Source organism: Phodopus roborovskii, unplaced genomic scaffold (genome assembly GCF_943737965.1).
Source record: "Phodopus roborovskii unplaced genomic scaffold, PHOROB, whole genome shotgun sequence".
Taxonomy (NCBI): Eukaryota; Metazoa; Chordata; class Mammalia; order Rodentia; family Cricetidae; genus Phodopus; species Phodopus roborovskii.
In genome coordinates, this window is record NW_026125295.1 from 10,534,541 (window position 1) to 10,560,070 (window position 25,530).

General features: G+C 43.2%; 2 protein-coding genes and 1 non-coding gene across 4 annotated transcripts in view; 2 read left to right on the top strand and 1 right to left on the bottom strand.

Annotated features, from left to right (window-relative positions):
* The window catches only part of Topaz1 (testis and ovary specific TOPAZ 1), a 42,728-nt gene extending 30,527 nt beyond the window's left edge, over positions 1-12,201 (top strand). Inside the window, exons 15-20 of the mRNA XM_051202849.1 lie at positions 677-777; positions 4,593-4,758; positions 5,250-5,414; positions 6,927-7,130; positions 8,965-9,148; positions 11,889-12,201. Coding sequence (XP_051058806.1) covers positions 677-777; positions 4,593-4,758; positions 5,250-5,414; positions 6,927-7,130; positions 8,965-9,148; positions 11,889-12,108 — 1,040 coding nt within the window. The 3' untranslated portion in view covers positions 12,109-12,201. The remainder of the gene's footprint in view (positions 1-676; positions 778-4,592; positions 4,759-5,249; positions 5,415-6,926; positions 7,131-8,964; positions 9,149-11,888) is intronic.
* Positions 12,202-15,016: 2,815 nt separating this feature from the next.
* The window catches only part of Tcaim (T cell activation inhibitor, mitochondrial), a 28,803-nt gene continuing 18,289 nt past the window's right edge, over positions 15,017-25,530 (top strand). The window contains exons 1-4 of one of the 2 annotated variants that reach the window (XM_051202856.1): positions 15,017-15,119; positions 17,211-17,280; positions 18,682-18,817; positions 22,201-22,357. In XM_051202856.1, coding sequence (XP_051058813.1) covers positions 17,222-17,280; positions 18,682-18,817; positions 22,201-22,357 — 352 coding nt within the window. In that variant the 5' untranslated portion in view covers positions 15,017-15,119; positions 17,211-17,221. Of the gene's footprint in view, positions 15,120-17,119; positions 17,281-18,681; positions 18,818-22,200; positions 22,358-25,530 lie in introns of those variants that run through there. The other variant, XM_051202864.1, reaches the window with a different exon arrangement.
* LOC127213601 (small nucleolar RNA SNORA53) lies at positions 24,160-24,272 on the bottom strand. The gene has a single exon (XR_007833660.1). It is a non-coding gene; the product is annotated as a small nucleolar RNA SNORA53 (small nucleolar RNA).

A 25,530-nucleotide genomic window follows, 5' to 3' on the forward strand; every position in this document is an offset into this window, starting at 1 on the left:
CCTGAGTTCAATTCCCAGCAACCACATGCTGGCTCACAACTATCTATAATGAGATCTGGTGCTTTCTCTGCCTTGAAGGCAAACATGCAGGCAGAACACTGTATACATAGTAAATAAATCTAAAAAAATATATATATTGACGTGAAGTAGTGACTCACTATGCATCCTGAATTAGCCTTACATTTATAATCTTTCTACCCATTCTCCAAAGTGCTAGGATCACAGAAGTGAGCAGCCACATGGGGCTTGAGATATTGTTGAGGTATTGCTACTGCGGCCTCTATCAGGGGCTGACAAACTTTTTTCTGTAAATGGCCAGAGAGTAACTTTCCTAGGCTGTACATGCAACCTGTACAGTTTCAATTCAATCTAAACAATTCTCTGAATAAATGCACTATTGGGCCAAGCGTGGTGCTGCACACTTTGATCTCAGTACTCGGGAGACAGTGGCAGGGGGATCTCTGCTGACTTCAACATCAGCCTGGTCTACATAGTGAGTGTCAGGGTGGTCAGGGCTATGTAGAGAGACCCTGTCTCAAAAGACAAAACAACAGCAAAAACCCACTACTGTCGCTAAGGCTGGGTTCCCAGCAGTAGGTCTTTGAAGTGACTTTAATAACTCTGAGTCATCCTAAGTGGCTGTATCATTTCTTTCCATGTCTGCTTTATGTTTCAGTTAGCAAAGATCCACAGTTCAGTGAGGTGGATAAGACTTTGTTGGGAAGGATCGGAATAAATGCTGTGTACTTCTACCACAGACTGATGCTGTGGTCTAAGGTATTTCATTGTATGTTGGTTTGATTTGATGCAGAGAATATTAGTTTAAAAATTAGGAACATATAGATATGGAGTAATCCGTCAAGTCAGAAATTTTCCAAGAATCACTTGAGGCACAACAAAATGGCCTTAGACTACTTAGTGAGTTCTTAGTTTCCACATTTGTTTCTAAATGCCAAAAGGGGGTGATGGGACACCAACTGCTTTTTCAGAATCTAATGGTAGGCAACACATAGGAGGCTGTGCTAAAATGTATTTGTTTGAAAGTTTTCAATTCATAATGTACAACTCCATAGTTGTTTTTATACTCTTGAAGAGCTCAAAGCATCCTTCTTTCTTATTCATTTATTTATTTATTCATCAATTGAGGCATAGTCTCTCTATGTAGTCCTGGCTGTCCTAGAATTCAGTATGTAGCCAGGCTGGTCTTGAACTCAGAGATTCTCCTGCCTCTGCCTCCTGAGATAAAAGGCATGTACCTCCCATACTCAGCTTCAAAACATCTTTCTTAAGATGAACCCAAGATGCTCGTGATCATCAAAACTCTTTACAAATTACCCCTTGAGTACTCAGACTCCAAATGCCTCCCATGTCTGACTTTCTTATTATGCAGGTGGTCTGGTGACTCAAGACCATACTGTTCTATTTTGTTTATTTACTTGTAATGTGCATATGTGTACATACGTGTGTGGGGGGGTATGTATGTATATACATATATACACATGTGTGTATATATCATGGTATATATTTGTAGTCAGAGGACAATTTACAAAAATTGGTTTTCTTCAATCATGTAATCGCAGGGCTTGAACTCAGGGCATCAGGTTTGTCAGCAGAGCCTTTACCCACTGAGCCATTTTACCAGCCCTCAGTACTACACTGCATTTACAGCCTTGAGAGTTTTCCTGAAGGGATAAATTGAGAGCATGAAAATCCAATGTGAAGGGAAGAGCTAAGGATGAAGTTAACAAAATGCAACAATTAAGTTTGATCACTGTTAAATTAACTGTTAAAGCTTAGCTTTTCTTACTCTGGTCATTTCAGAATTAGATGTCTATGCAATAACATTTAAGTACAGGTTCACTTGTATATATGCAACATTCATGAACTAAAAGGAATTGTTTAGCACCCAGACCAGTCTGTAGGTTTCCAGATGAGTACTCACTGTATAGCAGGATGGGTCTCTCTCTGCTGTAAGATTGGTGGAAGGCCAGCCATACCTGCACACCGGAGCACTGTAGAGCAGAAGTCTCTTTGACAGTATGAAGATTCAGCTAAAACTTAGACTATTCTGATTTATTTGGGTTTTGTTTCTTAGGTCATTAAGACCTTGGTGAGTTTTTCTATCTTTAATTGTGCTCAGTGAGTTGGTTTTGTACATTGCCTAACTGACTAGGAGATGGTTTGTTTCTTGTTTGTTTGTTCTGTTTTGTTGAGACAGGTCTCTCTATGTAGCCCTGACTGTCCTAGAAATCAGTGTGACTTTGGACTCACACACACACACGCGCGCGCGCACACGCACACACACACACACACACACACACACACACACACACACCCCTACCTCAGCCTCCTGAGTGCTGTGACTGTAGGCAACTACATGCTCTGTGGCTTTGGAGCCTGTCCTAGCTCTTGCTCTGTAGACCAGACTGGTCTCGAACTCACAAAGATCCACCAGCCTCTGCCTCCCAAGTGCCCGGATTAAAGGTGTGTGCCACCACCCGGCTAAGCCTATTCCTTTTTTAATATAAGGCAAAATTGTTAAAATTAAGCTAAAATTATTGTTTGAAAGAAATATTTATTCATATTCAAAGTATTTTCAAATCATAATAAAAATCTTGTTGAAGAGAATACAGAATATTAAGGGTCTGTAAACTAAGACATCTGCATACATGTGTACATAGAGATAACTTAAAATGAAATGAACCTTTTAAAAAAAAAAGTATTTATTGGCTGGGAATGGTAGCAGGCAAGTAGATCTCTATGAGTTTGAGGCCAGCCTGTTCTACAAAGTGAGTTCAGCAACAGCCAGGACTGTTACACAAAGAAATGCTGTCTTGGAAAGAAAAAGAAAAAAAGCATTTCTTGTTGAGCTGCTTAAAGGGGAAGTAGGCTGGCCACTAGTTTAAAATAGTAATATGCACACCCAAATTGTTGTGTCCAAATCAAAGACAACCTTCATGTAGAATCTGTCACATAATTCATTTACTGAATTAAAAAAAAAAATAACTGTTCTCAGCTAACAATTTTGGCTTCACCTTACTATTATTTCATCTAAATTTGGTGACAAATTATCTCATTTTCACTAACTCTCTTAGATCTCAGATTGGTAAAATGTAAGAGGAGTAAAAACATAATAATTTTCCATAGTTAACACATGGAACCCTTGCCCAAACAATGAAATCTTTTTGGTTTGGTTTGGTTTAGTTCTTTGCTTGGGTTTTGGTTTTTGTTATTGTTATTGAAAAAGGGCCTTGCTAGAAAACCCAAACTAGCCTTAAACTATCAACAGTCTTCTTGCTTCAAGTTTGTAAGTGCTGAACTTATAAGCATGAGCCACATGCCCAACTCTACAATCTTTTTTTTTTTAATTTTTTATCATTTTACATACCAACCACAGTTCCCCCTCCCTCCCCTCATCCTGTTTTCCCTCACCCCCCCCCCATCCATTTCCCATCTACTCCTCAGATAGGGTACGGCCCCCATGAGAAGTCAGCAAAGCCTTGCACATTATGGGGCTGGACCAAGCCCCTCCCTCCTGCATCAAGGCTGAGCAAGGCCTCCCACAACAGGGGATGGGTTCCAAAGAGCCAGCTCATACACCAATAATAATTCCAGTCCTACTGCCAGGGGTCCCATAAACAGACCAGGCTATACAACTGTTGCCCACATGAAGAGGGCCTACTTTGGTCCCATCAGGCTCCCCAGCTATCAGTCTAGAGTCCATGAACTCCCAAGAGCTCAGGTCAGCTGTGTCTATGTGCTTCCCTGTCATGATCTTCACACACACACACACACACCCATATAATCCCTCTTCCCACTCTTCAACTGGACTCCAGGAGCTTGCTCAGCCTGGTGCTTGGCTGTGGGTCTCTGCATCTGCTCCCATTAGTTACTGGATGAAGGCTGTATGATGACAGTTAGGGTAGTCTCCAATCTGATGACAGGGGAAGGCCAGTTCAGGCACCCTCTCCACTATTCCCAGGAGTCTTAGCTGGGGTCACCCTCGTGGGTTCCTGGGAAGTCTCCAGCACCAGTTTATCCCTGACCCCAGAATGGCTTCCTCTATCCACTTACCTCTTTCATTGCTGCTCCCTGCCACCCCTCCCCCAGCTCAACCATCCGGTTTCCTCATGCCCCCATCCCCCATCCCCTCCCCCACCCCCTCCCTCTACTGCCCCCCCAAACACCCAGTTTACCCAGAAGATCCCATCTACTTCCCCTTGCCAGGGTGATCCGTGTGTCCCACTTAGGGTCCTCCTTGTCACCAGCTTCTCTGGAGCTGTGGCTGGTAGCTGGTTGTCCTTTGCTAAGGAAGACACTGAAGCAGAAAACCGATAGAAGGAGAAACGCTGATAGAGAAGGGACATAGTTAGGGGTAGGGATGGTTAATGTGAAGCAGAGTTCTTGTCTTCCGTCTTCCTACCTCTAAGACCAAACAGGAAAAGCACAGGCAAAGTCTCACTGCAATTTGACAGCTCTCAGTCTAGCATAGTAATTCAAACTCATAACTTTCTCCTGCATATTGGCACTGACTTTTTGTCTCTCTGATACTGTAAATCAATGGTATGTAGTGTTCTGTGTTTTCATTCCAGGGAAGAATGGTCTTAGATACACTATATGAGCTAAAAATACACTTTACAAGTTTAAAAGGACTTACAGGACCCGAGAAAGTGGCACCAAGATGTCAAATTGTGAATGTTGCAGTGGAAATTTTTATCAAAAGTGGGAGCCTTGATGGTGCCATTTGGGTACTGAGGGGTAAGTTCTGATACGTGAATGCATAATGACCTGCTGCTCTTCTTATAAACATTGTGTAATTACCTTAAGTTGATACTGAGCTGGAGGTGATAGCTTGGTCTGAACTTGAGTGAGTATGTGGATAGGAAAAGTCACTGTGGCATAAACTGATAGGAGAAAGTGCCTTTAACTTAGCCTTGGTTGACAAACGTTTGTTTTTGATATGACCTAGTTGTCATAGAAACCCTAAGTCTGAAACTACAGTTCTATCCTATATATTAAAAAATATAATTATGTATGTTAATCATATGAAATGTAATATGCCAAATTAAATGTAGGTAGTCCAGCTTCAGAAGGCAGGTTCGGCTACTATGGGAAATCGAGATCCTGGCCTCAAAGCCCCCATGTCCACATGTCTAGACAAAAGTGCCTTCAAACCGAGATACGTATTTCTCAATTGTCATTATTCTGGAAAGTGTTATTTTCTTGGTGTGTGTGTTTTTCTTTGGGAGAATCGGAATGGATCATCAATACACCACTTTGGCCCTGTGATAGAATGGATGTGCTTAATCGGCATAATTTGCTCTGTACCATTGCACATGAAATCCTGGGCAAGAATCTTTACAGACAGACATTTGAAGTTCTTCGGAATCTGCCAGGCTTTCAGAATTCACAAGGTATGCTTTTTAACGCCTACCTTCATTATCTTAACAAAAAGAGATTTAGTTATCTTTATTTTATGTGTATGTGTGAGTGCCTACACATATGTGTATGTGTGTGTGTCACATACATGCCTGGGGCCTGCGGAGGCTAGAAGAGGGCACTGGATCTCCACATCCAGTCACAGCCAGTTTGTGAGCAGTTCCATGGGGATGCTGGGAACTGAACCCACCAGGTCTTCAATAGGTGCAGCAAGTACTCTTAACTGCTGAGTCATCTCTCTAGCACAGCCTTCACTTTTTTGCCAATCTGGTGCTTAATGGCTAGTAAGAAACAGTTCTCCACCTGTTCCAGTATGTTTTACTGAAGTCTTTTTCTATAAAGTATGTTCTGTGTAAATTGCATGTATGGTTTTAAAGATGCTTCTCTGGGTTGTTTGTCAGCAGCTCCTGTCAGCATATCCTTGTTCCTTATCCTTGCCTCTGTACATCATGAGCATGCTCCATATCTTAATCTATTTAGATAGTGAAGAGTACTTGATAGCACACATCTTAGTAATCCTAGAATAAATGAGTTCTCTTAAAGGTTAAATTCAAGCTTTAAGGTGAGAGGAGGGCGTCAATGAGCAGGAGCTTTGGTCAGAACTGACAAGTTCAGAGGATGATGCCCAGGGTGCAGAGGATGACTTAGGGCCTTCCCAGACTCTCCACATCCTCCTTTCCACTGATTTAGGGCTGCTGTTTATAGCTAGCATTGGTAGGAAGTGCCTTCCGGACAGTGATACTTTATTTACCACCCAGTATGCCCTTAATATACAGTTGTGTTGATGAAAGAAAGCCGGTTTAGAGATGGACAGTGTGCTAGATTCTGGAACTCCACAAGTAACAAACTAAAGGAGTTTCCTTCTTTATGTGTACAACAGGGTAAGGGGGTGATGTAATAAGTTTGGTGTTAGAAAGATATTAAAGGGAAAGGGATTCATTTCCTGATAAGGCTTGGACCACTTAAAGATCCAACAGGGACATGGACCTAGAGTGTAGGTCATAGACCCAACTGAGTAAAAAGAATAACAGTTGGAAATCTCCAAGGTGACTTCTTTCCCCTATGAATTAGTAATGGGATACCCATTAAAGGGTTTTTTTTAAGTAAACATTAGGAGCAAATATATTTTGAGTCATGAAAGGCTGAGGTCTGAGTTGTGGAAACAGAACCATGAAATTTTTCAAAACTTCAAGCTCAACCTCATATGGGGACCAAACGCAGAGAAGTTAGTGCAACTCCTACGTCTTTGTCAAGTTTCTTTTTACATTCTCCATTACAAAGGAAGTAACGTTTTGCTTCTGTCAAAAGATTTTTTGTTGTTTTTTACTTGGAGAGTGTGAAAGATGATTTACTTCAGTGGCTCTGATGTCTGTAATGGAAAGAAAGGCTGGGGTTGGGTGAGTAAGAAAGTTGAAGATTAATATTGGTCTTTATGTCATTGATCATTTTCATTTTATTTTACCCCCCTTTTTTTTTTTTCATTTCAGAAACCGTGGAGGTTTCCCAGTATAGCCTTCTTTTTAATAAACTTCTAGATGCCTGTATAGAAAGTAGCAGTCTTGGCATATCATCTTCTGTAGCAGAGTTCATGGTTTCAAAAAGCATCCCTGTTGACTTTTCCTCTCTCAGGAGACTAATCACTGCCTTAGGAAGGAGCTGTCTGTGGTTCAAAGCCAGAGCCCACTACAAAAGTAAGTTCATTGAAATGTTTAAGTTAATATGTTAGTTCTGATTACTTTCTACATATTCAGAGGCAGTGGTCTGATAGATCTGCATTGACCTTTGAAACCTGTTTTTTTTTTGGGGGGTTTGTTTTTTTGTTTTTTTTTTTTTTTTGTTTTGTTTTGTGTTTTTTTTTTTTTATTGCCCTTTGGTTACAAGTACCATGTTTTCCTTTTATCGAGTTATCAATTCCAGTAGAGGGAAAACAAAGAGAACCTGACACAGTTTGACATGTCTTACAACACAGGGGTAAAACAGTTGGGTGGATTGAAATTTAAATGTTGAGTGTCAGACATCCTAGCTACCCCACCTGAACTAAAAGTGTTTTCAAACTCTCAACTATGATCACCTTAGCAAGTGGTAACTTTTCTTCCCAATGAAAAGGGGGAAAAGAATTAGGATTTATTATAGGTAATAAGTTTAAGTGTATTATAGATAGTAAGTTTAAGCACTTTTTGGGTTGGGGGTTTAGGTTTTGATTTTTTTTTTAACAGAGTCTCATGTTTTTATGCATGTATTCACATAAACATAATAAATAAATAAAATTTAAATATTTAAATGTTTAAATATAGTTTTCAGAGATTAACATCATTACCTGCACTGAAATGGTTTCTTGAAGAAAAAAAACCAACACTTTAAATGAAATCTATATACAGGTTTAATTTGATTTTGATAAACTGTATATAATATTGTCTATGTCCAGTTGGGTGTCCTCACAGTATTAACTGTCATTTCTAATAAGCAGCCCAACGTTTTAAGGTTAAGTCAAATCTGTTCTCTTGAAACATGAAGTTGGTGACTGGCAGCCATACACAGGATGGTGTTCACATCGTATCTTGTGCCCATCACTTGCCAGGAGAGTAAGAACAATAAAAGCCACATGGTGTGATGGCACTTTGAAGTAAACATAGGCAGGCACAGCATTTAACAGCAAGCGGCACCCTTACATTATGGTCTGTGTTCAGTATTCATAATTCAAAGTAGACAGGGGCCATAAAAGTGTAAAGTTGTTCGTAGACCAAATCCCATTCAAACCTAAATGGCTGTCTGGTTAGGAATTTTTTTCTTCTTCTTTTCTTTTGTTTCTAGATAATCTGACTACATGTAGCACAAGCTGGCCTCCGATTCACAGCCTTCTGCTTCAACCTCCTAAGTGCTGGGGTTACGGGCATGCACCACTGATGGGAGATGTCATTCTGTATATGTTTCTCATACTGGTTAATGAATAAAGCACTGTTTGCCAATAGGATAGGGAGATAGGAGGGACTAGGAGACAAGGAGGAAAGAGGAAGTAGATAGGAGGAGTCAAGATGGAGAGTCTGGAGAAAGCAGTATGCCGGCCAGCTCCCCGGTAAGAGAAATACATAGATCAGCAGAAATGGGTTAATACTTAAGACAGAGCTAGCCGATAAGAAACAAGTACCTGGCCAATAGCATTGTATCAAATACAGAGTCTGTGCATTATTTGGGGCTGGCGCGGCGGCGGGTCAAGCCCAGGCGGCGGCAGGCGGAAAAACCGTACTCATTACACACCACCACACATAGCTACTTACTTCTTAATTACTCTGCAATTATATTTATTACTGTGATTGGAAGAAATGAGCATTTACTGCAGGAAAACCCAAAGGTCATTTTTCAGAGCTCTCATAGAGTAGTCTCTAATGTACCAAGATGCTTACTGTTATAAAAGATTTGATAAGTCTAAAATGTAAGAAGTTACCGTGGCCTGTAAGGAGCTGCCAGCTGTGGACACTCGGAGTCTTAAGTCTTGCCCACTAAGATCTGGTGTTGTTTGACTTTCAGGTGCGCTTTCACTGGGTTGCTACCCACCATTAGAGGGAAACTTATACCGGAAACTTCTACTGATTCCTTCTTATTTTTCCGAGATTGAAATGCTTTTAGCTATGGAAATCTTTCTGGTGTCTAATGCTAGCAGTATTCAGAGCCAAGGAACTCCCACACATGTGCTACAGATCGTTTTGAAAAGGTGGGTGAATAGAACCCCAGCTGCATCCTGAACATAGGTGTGGCTCCACACCTGCCCTACAACGCGGTGTGTGCGTACTATGTGTGTTACAAACTTGGCTACCGTTTAAACTGAGAAAAACAACACCTACTTGAAGCTGAAAATAAGAGGTTAGGGATGAATTTTTGTAGTAGTGTGTGTAGATGCATGAGAACCAAACTAAAGCTAGCACCCAGTAAACAGATGTGAATTCTGTCATAAGATTCGGATCTTCTCTAAGAACAAACCTTTCCTGTGGTAAAAAGTGTGGCAACTTAAACGTGTTTACCTAAAAAATTTAGCTGTGAATCTTCTCTCTATTCCTTACAGGTCCAGAATGACACAATCTGACATAAATGCCATGTCAGTGTGGACATTCACACAGCCCTTATCTCTGAGAAGTTCTTCAGTTTTTCAGCTGTAGAATCTCAGTAATTTTTTAAATGTAAAGTTTTTGTAAATACACGTTTTAAATATAAAAAGGTATTTGAGTGCCAGCTTTTCCCAGAATGAGTGATCTGAGAGAGAGAGAGAAAGGGGAGGGGGGGGGCTAGGAGAAAACCAAGTGCTTTTTGTGACTGTCAAGCAAGGGTTATGAAGGTCTAAGATTTTACCCATTTGTAAATGTCAATGTGTGCTGGCTAAGACACAAGACTCCTGTGCTGGGGCAGGGTGCTTCCTTGCAGTAAACTGCCTGATGATCTGCTTACCAGCACTCTCTCCCCAGAGTCTTACTGATGGCCTGAACATGTGGCAGGTTCCCTGACAGGAAGGCAGGCCCAAGCCTAAAGAACCAAAAGATGCTTTCCAATTTCTCCACAGGAAGACACTGCCTACAGCTGTCAGCAAGCCTGCCTTTTGCTCCAGAAGGAGAAACTGTCTTTATCTTTCTAGATTCTTCACTATTTAAAGATGCTTGATCCAAAACAAGAAATAGTCAACATCTCTAACACACCCTCCTCCCCCGCCACCAAATCCACTTGGCTCATGGCAGATTGCTCCCTGACATCTCATACTCAGAACTGCTGGCTCTGCTTTATAGCCCCCATTTGTTTGCTTGCTTGCTTGTTTCAAGACAGGGTTTCTCTGTGTAGGTCTGGTTGTCCGGGAACTTTGTAGACCATGCTGGCCTGGAACTCAGAGATCCGCCTGCCTCTGCCTCCTGAGTGCTGGGCACAAAGGTGTGTGCCACCACCACCAGGCTGTATAGCCTGTGTTTAAAGGAGGAAATCATTCTGTCTTTATTAGGGGTTGGGCTTCCTTTGACACTATACACTGTGGCATGAAGTGTCTAGGTTTTATTCTTCAAAGAATTTGATTTTCTTCTTGCATCCCATTTCCCATACATGTAGCCTCTGTGTCCATTGTTGGATGTGAGAGTAGCTGTAGTACTAGTCCATGGCCAGTGAAATACCTAGATCTTTGATTTTATCGAGGTTAGTATGTTTTGTCTCACAGGTGTGCTGAGCCCTAGCTTAGGGTGCTCACCCCTATATAATTTTATTCACTTTTAAACATTGAGAATATATCACATACACAGTTTTTCAGTCTGTCAGACTCTAAAGTGCCTCACCTGGGTACTGCGCTGATACATTGCTTATGATTTATTAAAGCCACTGGAGACAAAAATAGCAAAGCAGCCACACTAGTTAGGTGTAAAAGCTAGATGGTGGTGGTACACACCTTTAATCCCAGACTCAGGGTTGAAAGGTAGACGGAGCTCTGTTAGTTCAGGGCCACCATGGCCTACACAAAAGTAGAGAGTAACGGAATCTCACGCCTTTGATCCCAGTTAATCCCAGCACTAGGGAGATGGAGACAGGAGTGATAGGCAGGATGGAGGAAGCGATAAAAGGAGGAGATAGGAATTCAGAGCCTTTTGCCCATGAGGATTTGTGGGGACAGGATTGCCATTTCAGCTGGGTAGAGGTAAGATCTACTACTGCCTCGGCTGCTTTGTTTCTCTGATCTTCAGCTTGAAGCTTCCCCAACATAAGTCTCTGGGTCTTTTATTTTTCCTGTTACAGATACTCCTTCCTCTTTTGAAGTGGCCCACACTGGTGTTAATTTAGGTAGAACCAATCTCAGAACTCAATGCACACTGAGCCCCCAAAGTACCAAGAGCAAAACACAACAAGAAAAACACGATGTCTCGTATTTTAAATACTTTTAACCATTTCCTTTCTCCAGAAGAAAAGCTACCATAAATTAAAATGTTCATGCCAGTAAACACAATCACAGTTGATGGCAGATGGAGCTTGAAAAAAATTATAACACTTAATGAAGTACCCAGGTCAGGACCAAAGAAAACCATACAGCTCTACAGTTTGTTACTAAATGTTAGCTGGATGTTAAGTACTTGCTTGAAACTATAAATAACTAATACCAAAAGAAAACTGATGTGATTATTACTCATTTAAGATGTGTTGTACTTAATACTAACTTATACAGATTAATATTTGTAGTTATTAACTTTGTAAGAGCAAACATGTAGGTGACTAGCTATATTCTAGATCATTGTTTTCTAAAACTGCCCATTGCTACTGGGTCCTAATAAATGCCTCTCATACTGCAAGCCATGATCTGAAAAGCTGAAGAGTCTCTGTAAAAAGATACCACGATAGTTTAGAATCAGTAAATACAAATGACTCTCGAAACCACACTGCTTTTTTTTTTTTTTTTTTTTTTTTTGAGAATTTCTGCCTTTGTGCTCATTTTACAGATGTGAAGAAAGCAAATCTCGAAGCAAGGATGACTATCAAGCTGCAGTGGAAAGACTCATCATGGCTGCTCGAATATCAGACCCCAAGCTCTTCATTAAGCACATGACCGTCAACATTAGCCAGGAGCAGGTGTATAGCCTGGAACATTGTTCTGCCCTGAAATGGTTGAAGGAGAATATGAAGTGGGCTGGAAAGGTTTGGCTTTTCACTAACCATTAGTTAATAAACATGTTGTTGTTGTTGTTGGTTTTTTTTTTAAGTTCAAGTAATCATTGTTGAAAATAAAAGACAATAAAAATAGTTCTCATTGTATTTAGCATTTGTATCTTATTGACACTAGAAGTTATCAAATAGTTTTTAAGCAATAAAAAATTTTCATTTGCTTTATTAACAATAAAAAGTGATTTTTAAAATTGCTCTTTTACTTAAATTTAGAAGGACCTAAGCACCGTAAGTTCCTTTTTGAAATGTAATTCAAAGAGTGAAAAGCTATACACTGAATGCTGTGCAACACTTAACAAGGTACCCACAGTGTGGTAACTAAGAATCACCACATACTGTAAATGACTGCCATAGTCAGGTTTACTACTGCTGGAATGAGACACATGACCAAAAGCAGCTTGGGGATAGAAGCCTTGAGTGGTTCACACTTCCACATCACTGAAGGAGGCCAGGGCAGGAGCTGACTGATTGATGCAGGGGCCTTAAAAGGGAGCTGCTTACTGGCTTGCTCAACCTGCTTTCTTACAGAAGAACCCAGGGACGACCAGCCCTGGGTTGGCCCCATCCACAATGGGGTGGGCCTTCCCCCATCAATCACTAATTAAGAAAAACGCCCTACATCCAGATCTTACAGAGACATTTTCTCAGTTGAGGCTCCCTCCTCTAGCCAGCACAGATTTACAACACTAAAATTCAGAGCATTATACCAAACGTTTAAATTGCCCTCAACAGTTCCCTTCTGGTGTCTATGATTCTCTGTGTGTGTGTGTGTGTGATACAGGAAGGGGAAATCTGTTCTTTTCCTTCCATCTTTATCTGGTGATCAAACCGAGGTGGTCAGGCTTGTGGTTCTGACAGCAGCAAACGCCTTTATCTGCTGAGCACCCTAACCAGCACAGCACTGTAGAATTTTTGACAATGTGTGACTGATGTGTATAGTAAGTTAGACTTTGCTAAAGAAAGTATTCAACAAGTATGCCAGAAGTTAGATATCTAACAAGGATTGCCCCAAAGCTCTTGGGAATCGCCTTCAGGTTCTGTAGCCTATCGTCTTCAGTGAGATCCTCATTCTTAATGCTGTAAACTACAATCTCAGGTCTTTAAGAAAAAAAGCTCTGAATGGGGTAGTAAGTGGACAAGTGGTGAGGGGGAGAAGGGAGTGGGAAAACGTAATTAAAGCAGTTCTCAAAATAGGAAAGCGCAGTGTCCCAAGAGTAGGAGAATTAAGTGGTTCCAGCACTCTTTCGTGAACTGCAGAGTCACGGGGTGAGTGCGCCAAGGGAATTCGCGTGGGCGATTTCAAACCACGCCCCTACAGACAACCTAGAAACTGGGGCTGCAGCAATGAGGGTCGCAAGGTTGCTGCGGAGAGCCAAGGTTCATCCGAGAGGAGGCCTGGGACTGGTCTTGGCGCTGGGGAAACGCAGGCTATTTGCCTGGCAACCAAGCCGAGAGAGGCGGCGGCGGCAGCGAAAAGAGCAGTTACTGTCCCATCTTTTGCAGTTCTGGCGATCAAAGTCACAGGCGCGACATAAGAAAGTAGAAAGCCCATGCTGACTGAGAACACCTAACATTTAAAAGCAGCCTAGTAATCGAGGCGTGGTAGCTGAGGCAGGAGACTCGCTCCAAGTTCAAGGCCATCGCAGGGTACCAGACTTTGCCTCAAATGATAGTGAGTAAATCCAGACAATGCCTGAGGCAACGTCAAGTAGGGACTGCAATCAGCCCGAGAGGAACAGGACCCTTCAAACTCAGCCGTGCCCGGGCAGCAGACGGAAACCGCCAAACGGCCACTGCTCAACGGGAACCCGAGTCAGCAGAGCCCAGGCGCGGCGCAGCCCCGCCCCCTGGGCCAGAGAGCTGCGCGTGCGCGCGCTGTCCCCGCCCCCCCCGCCCCGGCTCCGCCTCTCTCCTGCCCGCCAATCATCTCCTCCCTCCGGCCGTCGGCGCAAGAGCGCAGGCTCGCGCCTCTCGAGGCGCACTTCGGAACCCCGCACGTAGCGGGGTAAGGGCGCGGGCTGCTGCCGCTTGGAAGCGGGGAGGGAGAAGGGAAGAGGAAGGACCCCCATCCCCACCCTACCCCACCCCCAGACAGCCGAGGTCCCGGCTGGGAGCCGCCGGCCTGCAGACCGGCCGTGCGCAGGCGTCGTAGGAGGGAGGCCTGTCCGCCGTAGCCAATGAGCGTGGGCCCTGCAGGCCTGCCCACCTGCCCGGCTCAGGGTGACCCGGGCCTGTGCAGCCCGGAGGCAGTGGGCGAGGCCTCCGGGTAGGAGCCGGGAAAGCCTGGAGGCTGGTGGGGCCCTGGGAGGAGGAGCTCTACCCCAAGCTGTCAGCCAAGTTGCAGGCCCACCGATTCAGCTCTAGACCTGTAACCAGGCTACTGGCTAAGTAGACTCCCTGAGGGGAGGTGGGGAGGGGGTAGTCCTCGGGGACGGTGCACTGCCCCACTAAGGAGCTTGACGGCTTTGCTAATTCAAGAAGGCTGCGCAGTCTGTGTGGGGATGGGTTTTAAGGGTGTAGGGTAATGGTGAAAGGCGGCTAGACCAGGCGGAGTTTTTCAGTGTGGGACTACTGGAGAGTCCAGGTTTAATATAGAGCTTATATAGTATTTAAAAAAAAAAAAAAAAAAGAAGGCGTCAAAAGGTTGGTTGGTTGGTTGGCTGAAGCATTTATGTAAGATGGCCTGAAGAGGACCTGGAGATGCCTGATATCCCTTTGTTTAGTGTTGAGGGAGGGATTTTTAACCTCAGGGAAATTGGAACGCTAGATCGAGTACACTACTAGATTGAGTAACCTACTCCCCCCCTCCCCCATGGAAAGACCCAAAAGACCTGCACTAACCCTGTAGGATGCAGTCGCTTTGAGGGACAACAGAGCATTTGAAGAACTTTTGCCGTAACTCTCTTTCTTGTGCCAGATCTTAGGGTTGGAGACCGACGCTCAACTGGATGAATTAAATTTCACTGGGTTTCTTTGGACGGTGGAGTAGCATCAGGACCTGTATATTGGTGAGGCTGGACCTGAAGTGCCTGTATCCTTCTTGAAATGAATCGTTTCCAACTGTGGATTTTTTTTTTTTCCCTGTGCCTCAGACTTTCAAGAAGCAACTATGATTTAACTCTCCAGCAAGAGATATAAAAGGGAAGCCAAAATACTTGTTAGCCATTGATTGATCTAATACTGTTTCCTGATTTTGATCTTGTTGGTGCTTTTTACTAAGTAGAAAGCCTAAAAGCAATGGGGGGAAAAATGATCTCTGGGTGAGAGGGTGCATACTTTTATCCCCAGCGCTCCAAAGGCAGAAGTAGGTGAATCTCTATGAGTTGGATGCTAGCCTGGTCTACATAGTGAGCTCCAGGCTAGCCAGGTCTACAGAGTGAGATCCTGCCTACAAAAACAGCCAGGTAGTGTGGTGCATGCCTTTAATCCGGGCACTCAGGAGGCAGAGGCAGAGGTAGATGTCTGTGAGTTCAAAGCCAGCCTAGTCTACAGAGTGAGTACCAGGACAGTCAGGGCTGTTAAAGGGAGAAACCCTGCCTCAAAAAGCCAAAAAACAAAAGAGAGAGAGAGATGCATGGTTTTATCACTACTTGAGAGAACAAATTTCTTCTAAAACCTCACAAGATAGTTACAAAGGGTAGTTAACATACTACTAAAGAGAGAGTAGTGTGAGGTTAACTTAGTTACAATAAATTACTTTCAAACACAAATTGTGCCCGGAGGCCAAAGCTCAATCTTGAAGACCTCTGTTCTGACAATTTCCGTACTTGTCAAAAGATAATAGCCAGAGGCAGTTGGGTCTACACAGCAAGTTCCAGGCCCTGAGCTACATAGAGAGTTGCATACCTCGGGTGAATCTGGACCTTCCACCTGTACCTCCTGTGCACACAGGAGAGACCATTTCCTTGGGCCAGGGCTTTCCAGGGTGTCTTCCCATAGGTGTAGCCCCAGGAAGTCTCCTGTTACTCTGCAAGTCTGAATCACTGCATTTGCTGTTTTGTTTTATGGCCATGTGCTTGTGTCTTCGCCCTTACACTGTAAGCTTAGTGTGAACAGCAAATGTCTTCAGGCCTTTTCAGTTAGTGCTCTGCCCTGGACCTAACACGGTAAACCATTGACTTAAAGAATCAGAGTGCTGGTTACACAGGGAGTGAGTGTCTTTAGCTGCTCGGAAGGGGACATGAGTCATGAGACTTTGTCTGAAGGCAGACTCCTGTGGCTGATGTAGCTGGCGTCACCGGCCTGCCGAAGCACCCAGCCTGTGTCTGAAATGGCGTGTCTTTGGCCTGCTGTTAGCTGTCTGCAGCAACAGAAGACACTACCTCTTGCAGCTTGACGCCTGTACAGGCTGACTTCTTTGGGAGATTTTACTCAGTTGAAGCTGAGGTCTTGATTTACACTGCAGAAAAGGAGTTTCAGGATGATACAGTGTGAAGACAGGTTAGAGTTTATTAAGAGTGTTTTGATTTAAGAGAAAACGTCTCTCCACAAAGGTAATAGTAATAAGAAGTTCATATCAAATATGAGTCACCCGTGGCCCGGGGAAGAAGATGGATTCATTTCTCTCGGAATAATGCATTCCAGTGTAGGAGCAGTTACATGGGCTTTTAGTCACAGAACAAAAGAAAGCCGTAAATAGCCGGTGTCACCACCTGAGAAGGTTGTGGAACCTTTAGGAGGTGGGGCCTTGTTGGAAGAAGTAGCAGAGCCATGAGGCTTTCACAGTCCACCACACACACACACACACACACACACACACACACACACACACACACACCCCTCCTGTTCTCTTTCTGATCCCGCCTGCCTCCGTGCCCTCCCTCCCTGCCTAGCAGCGCTATGTCTTACTTGGCGAGGGACTGTGTCACCTCCTGGAACCATGAGCCAAAATAAACTCTCCCCTATGTTACTTTTGCTGCTGCATTTCATCACAGCCACAAAAAAATAACTAAAACACGCCCTCACACGTGTAGTTTATACATACTCTATTAGGTTGATAGCTAAGCATTTCACTTTGAGGATAGTAGCAAAATGGTAACATCTCAAATTGAACCTCATTTTACCTATTCAGTTTTTCTGTTTGCTTGTTAATCTGTTAGGCAATTGATGGATGCTTGGAAGTTGGCGTGCACACTCAGAAATGTTTTGCCACCTGAAGCCTTTGAGGAGGTAAGCTCTGTGACCCACTCTGTGTTTGTTTAGGGGAAGGTCTGTTATGTATTGAGATAACTTCACCTTGTTTTTCAGATCCCAAAACTGTCTTACGGTTTTAGGCAGTAACAACAACAACAAATAAGAAAGAAAATTCATACGAGCAGCCAAATTATCTAAGGCTCTATTCAGAGCAGGAGATAACAGATTCTAACGGAGTAGCTCTGTAAGAAAGATTAGAAGGAAAAAGCACAGTATTGCGTCCCCTAGCTGTAGGGCACACAGCTCAATGTTTTAGAGTTAAAAGAGAATGACTGTAATTAGAACACAAATTCCTCCTCCTGGTGCATAGGAGATGTGCAGCAATTCTATAAATAAGTATAACTTGGATAGGTGGAAGGAAGATCATTAGGGCTTGGCTCCCTTCTGAAAGTTCTGTGGAAGGGATAGGTGACACAGAGTCTCGAATAGACCAGGCTGGCCTTACATCCCTTGCGTAGTCATGGCTAAGCCTTGAATTCCTGAACATACCTCTCCCACCCTCCTGGAATCACAAGACCTGTGCCGCCACACTCAGCTCACCTTCTATAAGGAGTATTTGAGAGTGAGTTGGAAGGACTGATAAAGAAATAATTACTGAGGCTTATAAATATAAGCCTCGGAAATGGATCTTAATCGTGTAGGAACTGTGGAAGCCATCAAAAGTGTTGGTGTAAGCAATACAGAAGCACGCAGCATGGTTTGGGGAAAGGCAGACAAGTAGGCTTGGGAGGAGACTGCCCACACTGCTTCAGTGATGGCAGTCCAGTAGCAGAGAAAGTATCAGTTCTAGAGTCTCTATCCTTAACAGTTTAAAACACTTCCAAAAACTCAGCACACCTGATAGATTACCAAAGCATGCCCAGTGCTTAGAGACTTCTTTTTAGAATAATTATAATGGAAAATGTAAATTGCACTATGGAATTGCTTCCCAAGAATCAAAAGCTATTTCCTCCGAGCTCAGAAATATAGAGTTATTTCCACCAAGGAAAATGAAAAGTACTTTAAGAACATTCCAGACAGCTTGGGGCACAATTTAAGATTGAGAATGTCGAGTTGTCTGAATGGAATGTATTTCCACTCTGGTAATGAGGAACCTAAAGGACATCTTCCTCTCTGTGCTGAGGGATAAGTACATTGCTGTAAATTAAGGGATAAAACAGAACTTCAAGGAAGACAATGCCATCTCCAGTGATGGGGAAATTATCACTCTGCACCAGAGGAGCTTAGAACCGCTGTTAAGAAACCACACAGACTACAGCAAATGAGTTTCTGTACTGTTGGCTCTGGGCTTTCTTGCCTTGATACTTTTCTTCGGTTGGCTGTCACCTGCGTGGTAGACTCATGCGTGTCCCAGAGAATAATCCGTGTGTCTGACAGGTTCTGCCTGAAGAAGACCCTCCCTCACTGGCTTAACTACTCTCGAGCTCTATCAGGAGCAGAAGCCATCAATGCCTTGAGGCCTTTCTACTTTGCAGTTCATCCCGATTTCTTTGGACAGCACCCCAGAGAAAGGGTAAACACTTAACTCTTTAACTTGTTGTCTATATGTCTAGTTGATTTACCTTTGACCCAGTATAATGCAGAAAGTTCTGTTAAGTTCCAGTTATTCAGTCATGGTAATGTTTTACACGGAAGCAATACTAACTTGAAAAATAATGAAGTTTCAAGTTAGTAAATTTAGTAAATATTTGTAATGTTAGAAATTGAAACCATTGTTTATTCAAAGCTGTCATTGTTTATATAAAGAGAGTTGCCACGTAAATAAATTGAAGGGTATGCTATTCATGTTTTCTGTACTCGTTTTGGAGTGAAATGGAAGGCTTGAGGGAGAGGCCTTTCTTGTACGGATGCCAGGGCAGATCTCCGGGGCCTGGAGATGTCCCTCACGCTGTGTGCTCCTGGGCTGGTGCTGCCTGCCCTCTGCTCAGGGAGAACAAACTGACAGTGACGTCAGATAATGTAGCAGAGCTGACAGTTATCTTATTGGTCCCTGATTTAACTGAAGCAGTAAGCCCCGGGCACCAGGCTCGAGGGAACCTCCCTGCGTGGTAGCACATTGCTGTGCACCAGTCACCGCTGGGGATGAGGACCCAGCCGTGGATCCACGCTGTGCGGCAGCCAAGGCTTGCCCTCTGCCCTCTGCCCCTGTACACGGCCAGCCGTCCTAGTTCAGTGAATGCTAGCAGGCCCTGGACCTCAGTGGCCTTGGGGCCTCGCACTCCTGGTGTCCATGTGTTTTCTCCTTCGGCCTCTGTGCTCTTAGCCCTTACTGTTTGCAGAGGCTTTGTGCTCGCTGACCTCTCAGCATGGACTGTCCTTGTAGATAGATATCCCAGAGATGGCTTTTCTCTTCCTCTCAGTGAGCCTCTCCCAGGCTACCTTCCTTTCCAGTGTCAGTATTATCTCTGTTTCTGTTTTCCTTCCCATGTGCCCTATCTTATTTATTTAGGTTTATTATTTATCTCTTGCCATCAGTGAAATGCAGGCTCCATGAAGGCTTCTAATGTAACAACCATTACCCACTCATCTTAGACTCTTCCTTGGCTCACCAAGAACTTGCTCCTCTGCTGAGGACAGGCTCAAGCTCCAAGTGCTTACAGCATCCTACCCCAAATGCAGGATTTCCCACTGGGGCCCACTGGTGTGGTTCTTTTCCTTTTAATACTCTTAATTTTAAAGTATGTGATACTAATAGATCACAGAATTCACATCTAAATATAAAGTTCACTTAAAAATCTCAGTCTGGTCCCTATTTCCTTTACCCTATTCCTATTCACTTCTTATAGATCTTTGCTTTTATTAACTTCTGAGTTCCGTTGTTTCTTTTGACAAAGACGAACGCATCAAAAGTAACTTTGAAGATTTCAGTTTTATTTTGGGTAGAGGGGATTTTTTGGTTTGTAGCACCAAGATCCAGCCCATTTGCTTTGTTTTGTTTTTGTTTTTTGAGAATGTCTCACTGTGTAACTCAAGTTGACCTCAGACTTGCTATGAATTCCACACTGGATTGAAACTGACAATTGCCTTGCCTCAGACTCACAGCGATTGGTGTTAGATGAGAGAGTAATCTCGCTGTGATGTGTATCACACCATAGATGACCTGGAGGGTTAGGCAGATCTGGAGGGTTCCACTTTGTGCACGACCCTCCAGGTGGACGGTCCTGTGCTCAGGTGTGCCTATGCGGGGACCCCCAAAGCATGTCATATAATAAGTTTTAGAAACAGAATGCAAGGTGATTTCTACTCTCAAAATATCCTGTTAAAGAAGAGAGATTTAAATTATCAAAAGCAGTTGTTATTACCAATTATGCACACCTTTAATCCCAGCAGGGCTTCATAATGAGACCTTGTCTCAAAGACGGCAATAAATAAATAAATAAATAAATACATACATAAATACATAAATAAATAAATAAGGCCCAGCAGTTGTTAGTAATCCAGGCGTGGGAATATGCAGCTTTACAGCACTCCTGAAACTCAGGCAGATAGGCCTCAAATTCAACTTCAAGGGCGTCCTAGGCCTAATAGACTTAATAATAAAGCCAACTATCACATGCACAAAACACATGTGCCCACTTGCATGCATGCACACGCACACACTCTTACTCCTAAGTGATGAAGGAGTCCAGCCACCTTCTACCCTGATGCTTTACACGGCTATATGTTGTGTCTTACCTCCAGTGATTATTCTTTTACCAGACAGCTGTGAAATATCAACATTTCTTTAAGTTATATTTGGGGTGTCTGTGTGTGTGTGTGTGTGTGTGTGTGTGTGTGTGTCTATGTGTGTGTCTGTGTGTATCTGTATGTGTGTGTGTATCTGTGTGTGTTTCTGAGTCTGTGTCTGTGTATGTCTGTGTGTGTGTGTGTCTGTGTATCTCTGTGTGTGTGTGTGTCTGTGTATCTCTGTGTGTGTGTGTGTGTGTCTGTGTATGTCTGTGTGTGTATGTGTGTGTGTATCTGTGTGTGTGTGTGTGTCTGTGTATGTCTGTGTGTGTGTGTATGTGTGTATGTATGTGTGTATGTCTGTGTGTGTGTGTGTATCTGTGTGTGTGTGTGTATGTCTGTGTGTATCTCTGTGTGTGTGTGTGTGTGTATGTATGTGTGTGTGTGTGTGTATCTCTGTGTGTGTATGTATGTGTATGTGTATCTGTGTGTGTGTGTGTATCTCTGTGTGTGTGTGTATCTCTGTGTGTGTGTGTATCTCTGTGTGTGTGTGTGTGTATCTCTGTGTGTGTGTGTATCTCTGTGTGTGTGTGTATGTATGTGTGTGTGTGTGTGTATCTCTGTGTGTGTGTGTGTATGTGTATCTGTGTGTGTGTGTGTATCTCTGTGTGTGTGTGTGTATGTGTGTGTGTGTGTATGTCTGTGTGTGTGTGTGTATCTGTGTGTGTGTGTGTATATCTGTGTGTGTGTGTGTGTCTGCATCTGCGTCTGGGTAAGTACAGGTGTCCATGGAGGCCAGAAAAGGGCACTGGATCCCTGGGGCTGTAGTTGCAGGTGGATGTGAGCTGCCATGCGGATGCTGGGAACTAAACCCAGATCCTGTGCAGGATCAGTCAGTGCTCTGGACTTTTAAGCCATCCTTCCAGCTCTCAACCATGTTTTGTTTTGTTTTGTTTTTTCCCCTTTTACTTAAAGACAAGATCTCATTGTATAGCCCTGGCTGGCCTGGAACTCACTATCTAGGTCACTATATAGGCTGACCTTGAACTCAGATCTGATTGCTTCTGCCTCCAAGTGCTGGATTTAAGAACAAGTGCCACTATGCCAGATTCCCTCAACATTTTTTTAAACAGTAAATTACTTAATATCTTCAATATATTTAAAGACCACAAATAATTTCATCTTTCTTTATTCACATGTAAATACCCATATTGGTTTTTCCCCCTCTAGGAAATCAATGAAAATTCTCTTAAGAGATTAAGTGTCTACTTAGAAAATCTCCAGAAACCAGGCTTCAAGTCTCTGAAACCAACTCAGCTTACATTTTACATAAGAGAAAAAACGGCCCAGAACTCCTCTGAAGGCCAGGAGCCTGTCAGTACTTCCGGTATGTTGTTTTATTTCTATTGTGTCCCTTGCAAGCTTCATATGAAATATGTTCATTAATTCTGACATTGCCAGAATACCTTTGGCTTAAAGCCTTGATTGTTGATAAGTATCATATAATTGTTTTGCTTTAAAGCCTTGATTGTCAGTAAGTATCATATAATTGTTTTCCTAGCATTAGATTCCCAGCTGCATATGTTTAAACATTTTTTTTTCCTGAAGTATTCCAGCTAAATGTTCATGCCTTTAATCCCAGTATTTGGGAGGCAGAGGCAGGTGGATCTCTGAGTTTGAAGTATACATAGTGAGTTCTAGGCCAGCCATGATGGTGTATAGCCACACTATATAGTGAGACCCTATATCAAAACAACAAAAAACCTGAAGTATTCATATTACGGCCTTCCAAATTTAGTGTTGGTCTGAGTGTTAGGAATGTCTGTTACATTCACACTGAAATCTACCATGTTCCTTCTCTTATTGTCCCTGTGAGGGTAGAAATGTTTAACTCTTTGTGACCTAGTGACATCCATCCTACTTTCAAAGACTGCAGAGACAGAGTAAGGTCTTGAACTCAGGTCTCTCAGCTTCTGCCTGATGTTGTTTGTACACAGAATCTATTGCCTGCTTTCACTGATTCCATCAGGATGCAGTAAGGTTGACCAGTAGGACCTAGCTGCGGGTGCAGCCCTATAACCTCCATTCTTGGGATGCTGATACAAGCAGACTGTGAGTTTGAAGCTAGATCCTGTCTCAAAAACAGACACACACACACACACACACACACACACACACACACACACACAAATTGTGACGAGCTGGATAAGTTAGTTTGCCTGTATTCCTAGCATTCGGGAGGCTAAAGCAGGAGATTCTACCAGTTGGAGGCTAGCCTGGACTACTTGATTATGGAGATAAAAGTTGCAGATTCTTTTTCTTAGTAGTTTCTCCTCCGTCTGACTTTGGGTTTTATTCAAAGCAGCCAGGAACAATAGCAGCATGGTGGGGGGGGGGGGGGTCCCAAGACAGGAAGACTGTGAGTTCCAAACCAGCCTGGTTACAGAACAAAAAAGATCATTAATGTTCTTAGCTACAAGAGTTCCCTGAGGTCTGTTGTTTACCATAGTCCTGGCTGGTTTTTTTGTTGGCTTTCACAAGCTAGAGTCATCAGAGGAAGGAGCCTCAGCTGAGGAAAGGCCTCCATGCAATTTCTCAATTAGTGATCAATGGGGGGGTCCCTGGGCTGCTGGTCCTGAGTTCTCTATAAGAAAGCAGGTTGAGCAAGCCAGGGGGAGCAAGCCAGTAAACAGCTCCCCTCTATGACCTCTGCATCAGCTCCTGCCTCCAGGTTCCCGCCCTGCTTGAGTTCCTGCCCTGACTTCCCTCAGTGATGAACTGTGATGTAGACGTGTAAGCGAAATAAATAAACCCTTTCCTCTCCAACTTGCTTTTTGGTCATGGTATTTTGTAGAAATCCTAACTAAAGCAACCAGTGCCAGACCATATGTTCTTACTGCTTAATAGTCAGTGTTCCTGTCACTCAGCACCAGGGTAAAGCTGGAGCTACCGAATCCTACTGATACTTGATGACCAACCTTGACTTCATGATTTCTCCCAGACACACATGGCATTTATAAGGCAAATTTCACCTTTTCTAGTTGTTCATATAAAATAGTCTCACTGTTTTGTTTTCTGTTGTTAGATGAATCTTATTTTTGCTTCTGTCTTTATGACAAAGATTGACAGGGACAAAAGATTTGAAACTGTATTTCTTTAGGGTTTTTATTTTTAATTTTTTTTTCCAGAAGTGTGAGCACACCAGTCAAGTCCTGACAGTAACACACGGCAGCATAATGCAAGTCATTTCCATCAGAGCATAAGACTAACGTGCAGGTTGCTGTGCCTCCCAAAGTGCTGGGATTACAAGTGTGTATAACCTACTGGGCAGTGGTGCACACCTTTGACCCCAGCACTCAGGAGGCAGAGGCAGGTGGATCTCTGAGTTTGAGGCCAGCCTGATCTACAGAGTGAGTTCCAGGACAGCCAGGGCTGCACAGAAAAACTCTGTTTCGAAGAAAAAGAAAAAGTAAAAAACAGTTTCCCAGCTTTCTTTATCTTTTATCTGCTTATTAGAGTGTACAGTGGCGCCACTGAACTAGACCACGCTGTGAGCAAAAGGAGAGGCTTTATGGGGATCGGATTGTCAGGGCTGTCTCTGGTGTGCAGGGTGCAGAGAGAAGCAAAGCGGTGGAAAGCCAAAGCCAAGAGCATGTTATATGCGACAGCAGAGTCCGGGCTCTAACCCAATGCAGGCTGTTCAGATAAGATGGGAATGGACGCCCTTGCCCAAGGAGGTCCTGGTAAACAGAAAGCTGCTTTGAGAGAGTCATCTTACCCAATAACAGCCTTCTCTTTATCCAGTCAGTGTCCTCCTGGTTAGGGCATTGGCATCAACACTGCCATTTTGGAAGACCACTTTGAACCCAACACAAAATTAAAATTAAATTGTTCTTTGTGTACCATACCTGGCTGTCCTTGCTTTGTAGACCAGGTTGGCCTTGAACTCACACAGGTCATCCTACCTCTGTCTCCCCAGTGCTGGGATTAAAGGCTTGTGCCACGATGCCTGACAAAAGTGTTGGTTTTTATTACTGAATTTGCATTAGCAGGTTGACATTACTAAGAGACTGACTATCTTTATTCATGCATATACAATGCATTTTGGTCCTTTTCAACCCCTTGTCCTCGATCCTACTCCCTGACTTCTCAACCAGCCCCTCTCTCCTTTCAAGTCTTCCTCCTTATTGCTTTATTAGGGTATTTTGTTTTGTTTCCATGACAATACATTGATTTTGTTTGCTGTTTTGGGGTTTTTTGTTTGTTTTTTGAGTAGGGTTTTTTCTGTGTAGTCCTATAAATCCTTGAACTAGCTCTGTAAACCAGGCTGGCCTCAAACTCACAGAGATCCACCTGCCTCTGCCTCCCAAGTGCTGGGATTAAAGCCATCTGCCACCAACTGCCCGGCTAATACATTCTTAAAGACCTAAATCATTTCTCCAACTCTAGGTTTATTTTGGCAGTTCAAGAGGAAGTGAACTGTATTATCAGAATAAGCATTAGAACAAAATAGAATTCACCAAAAACTTTTGTGAATTAATCTTTAATTAATTAGCTATA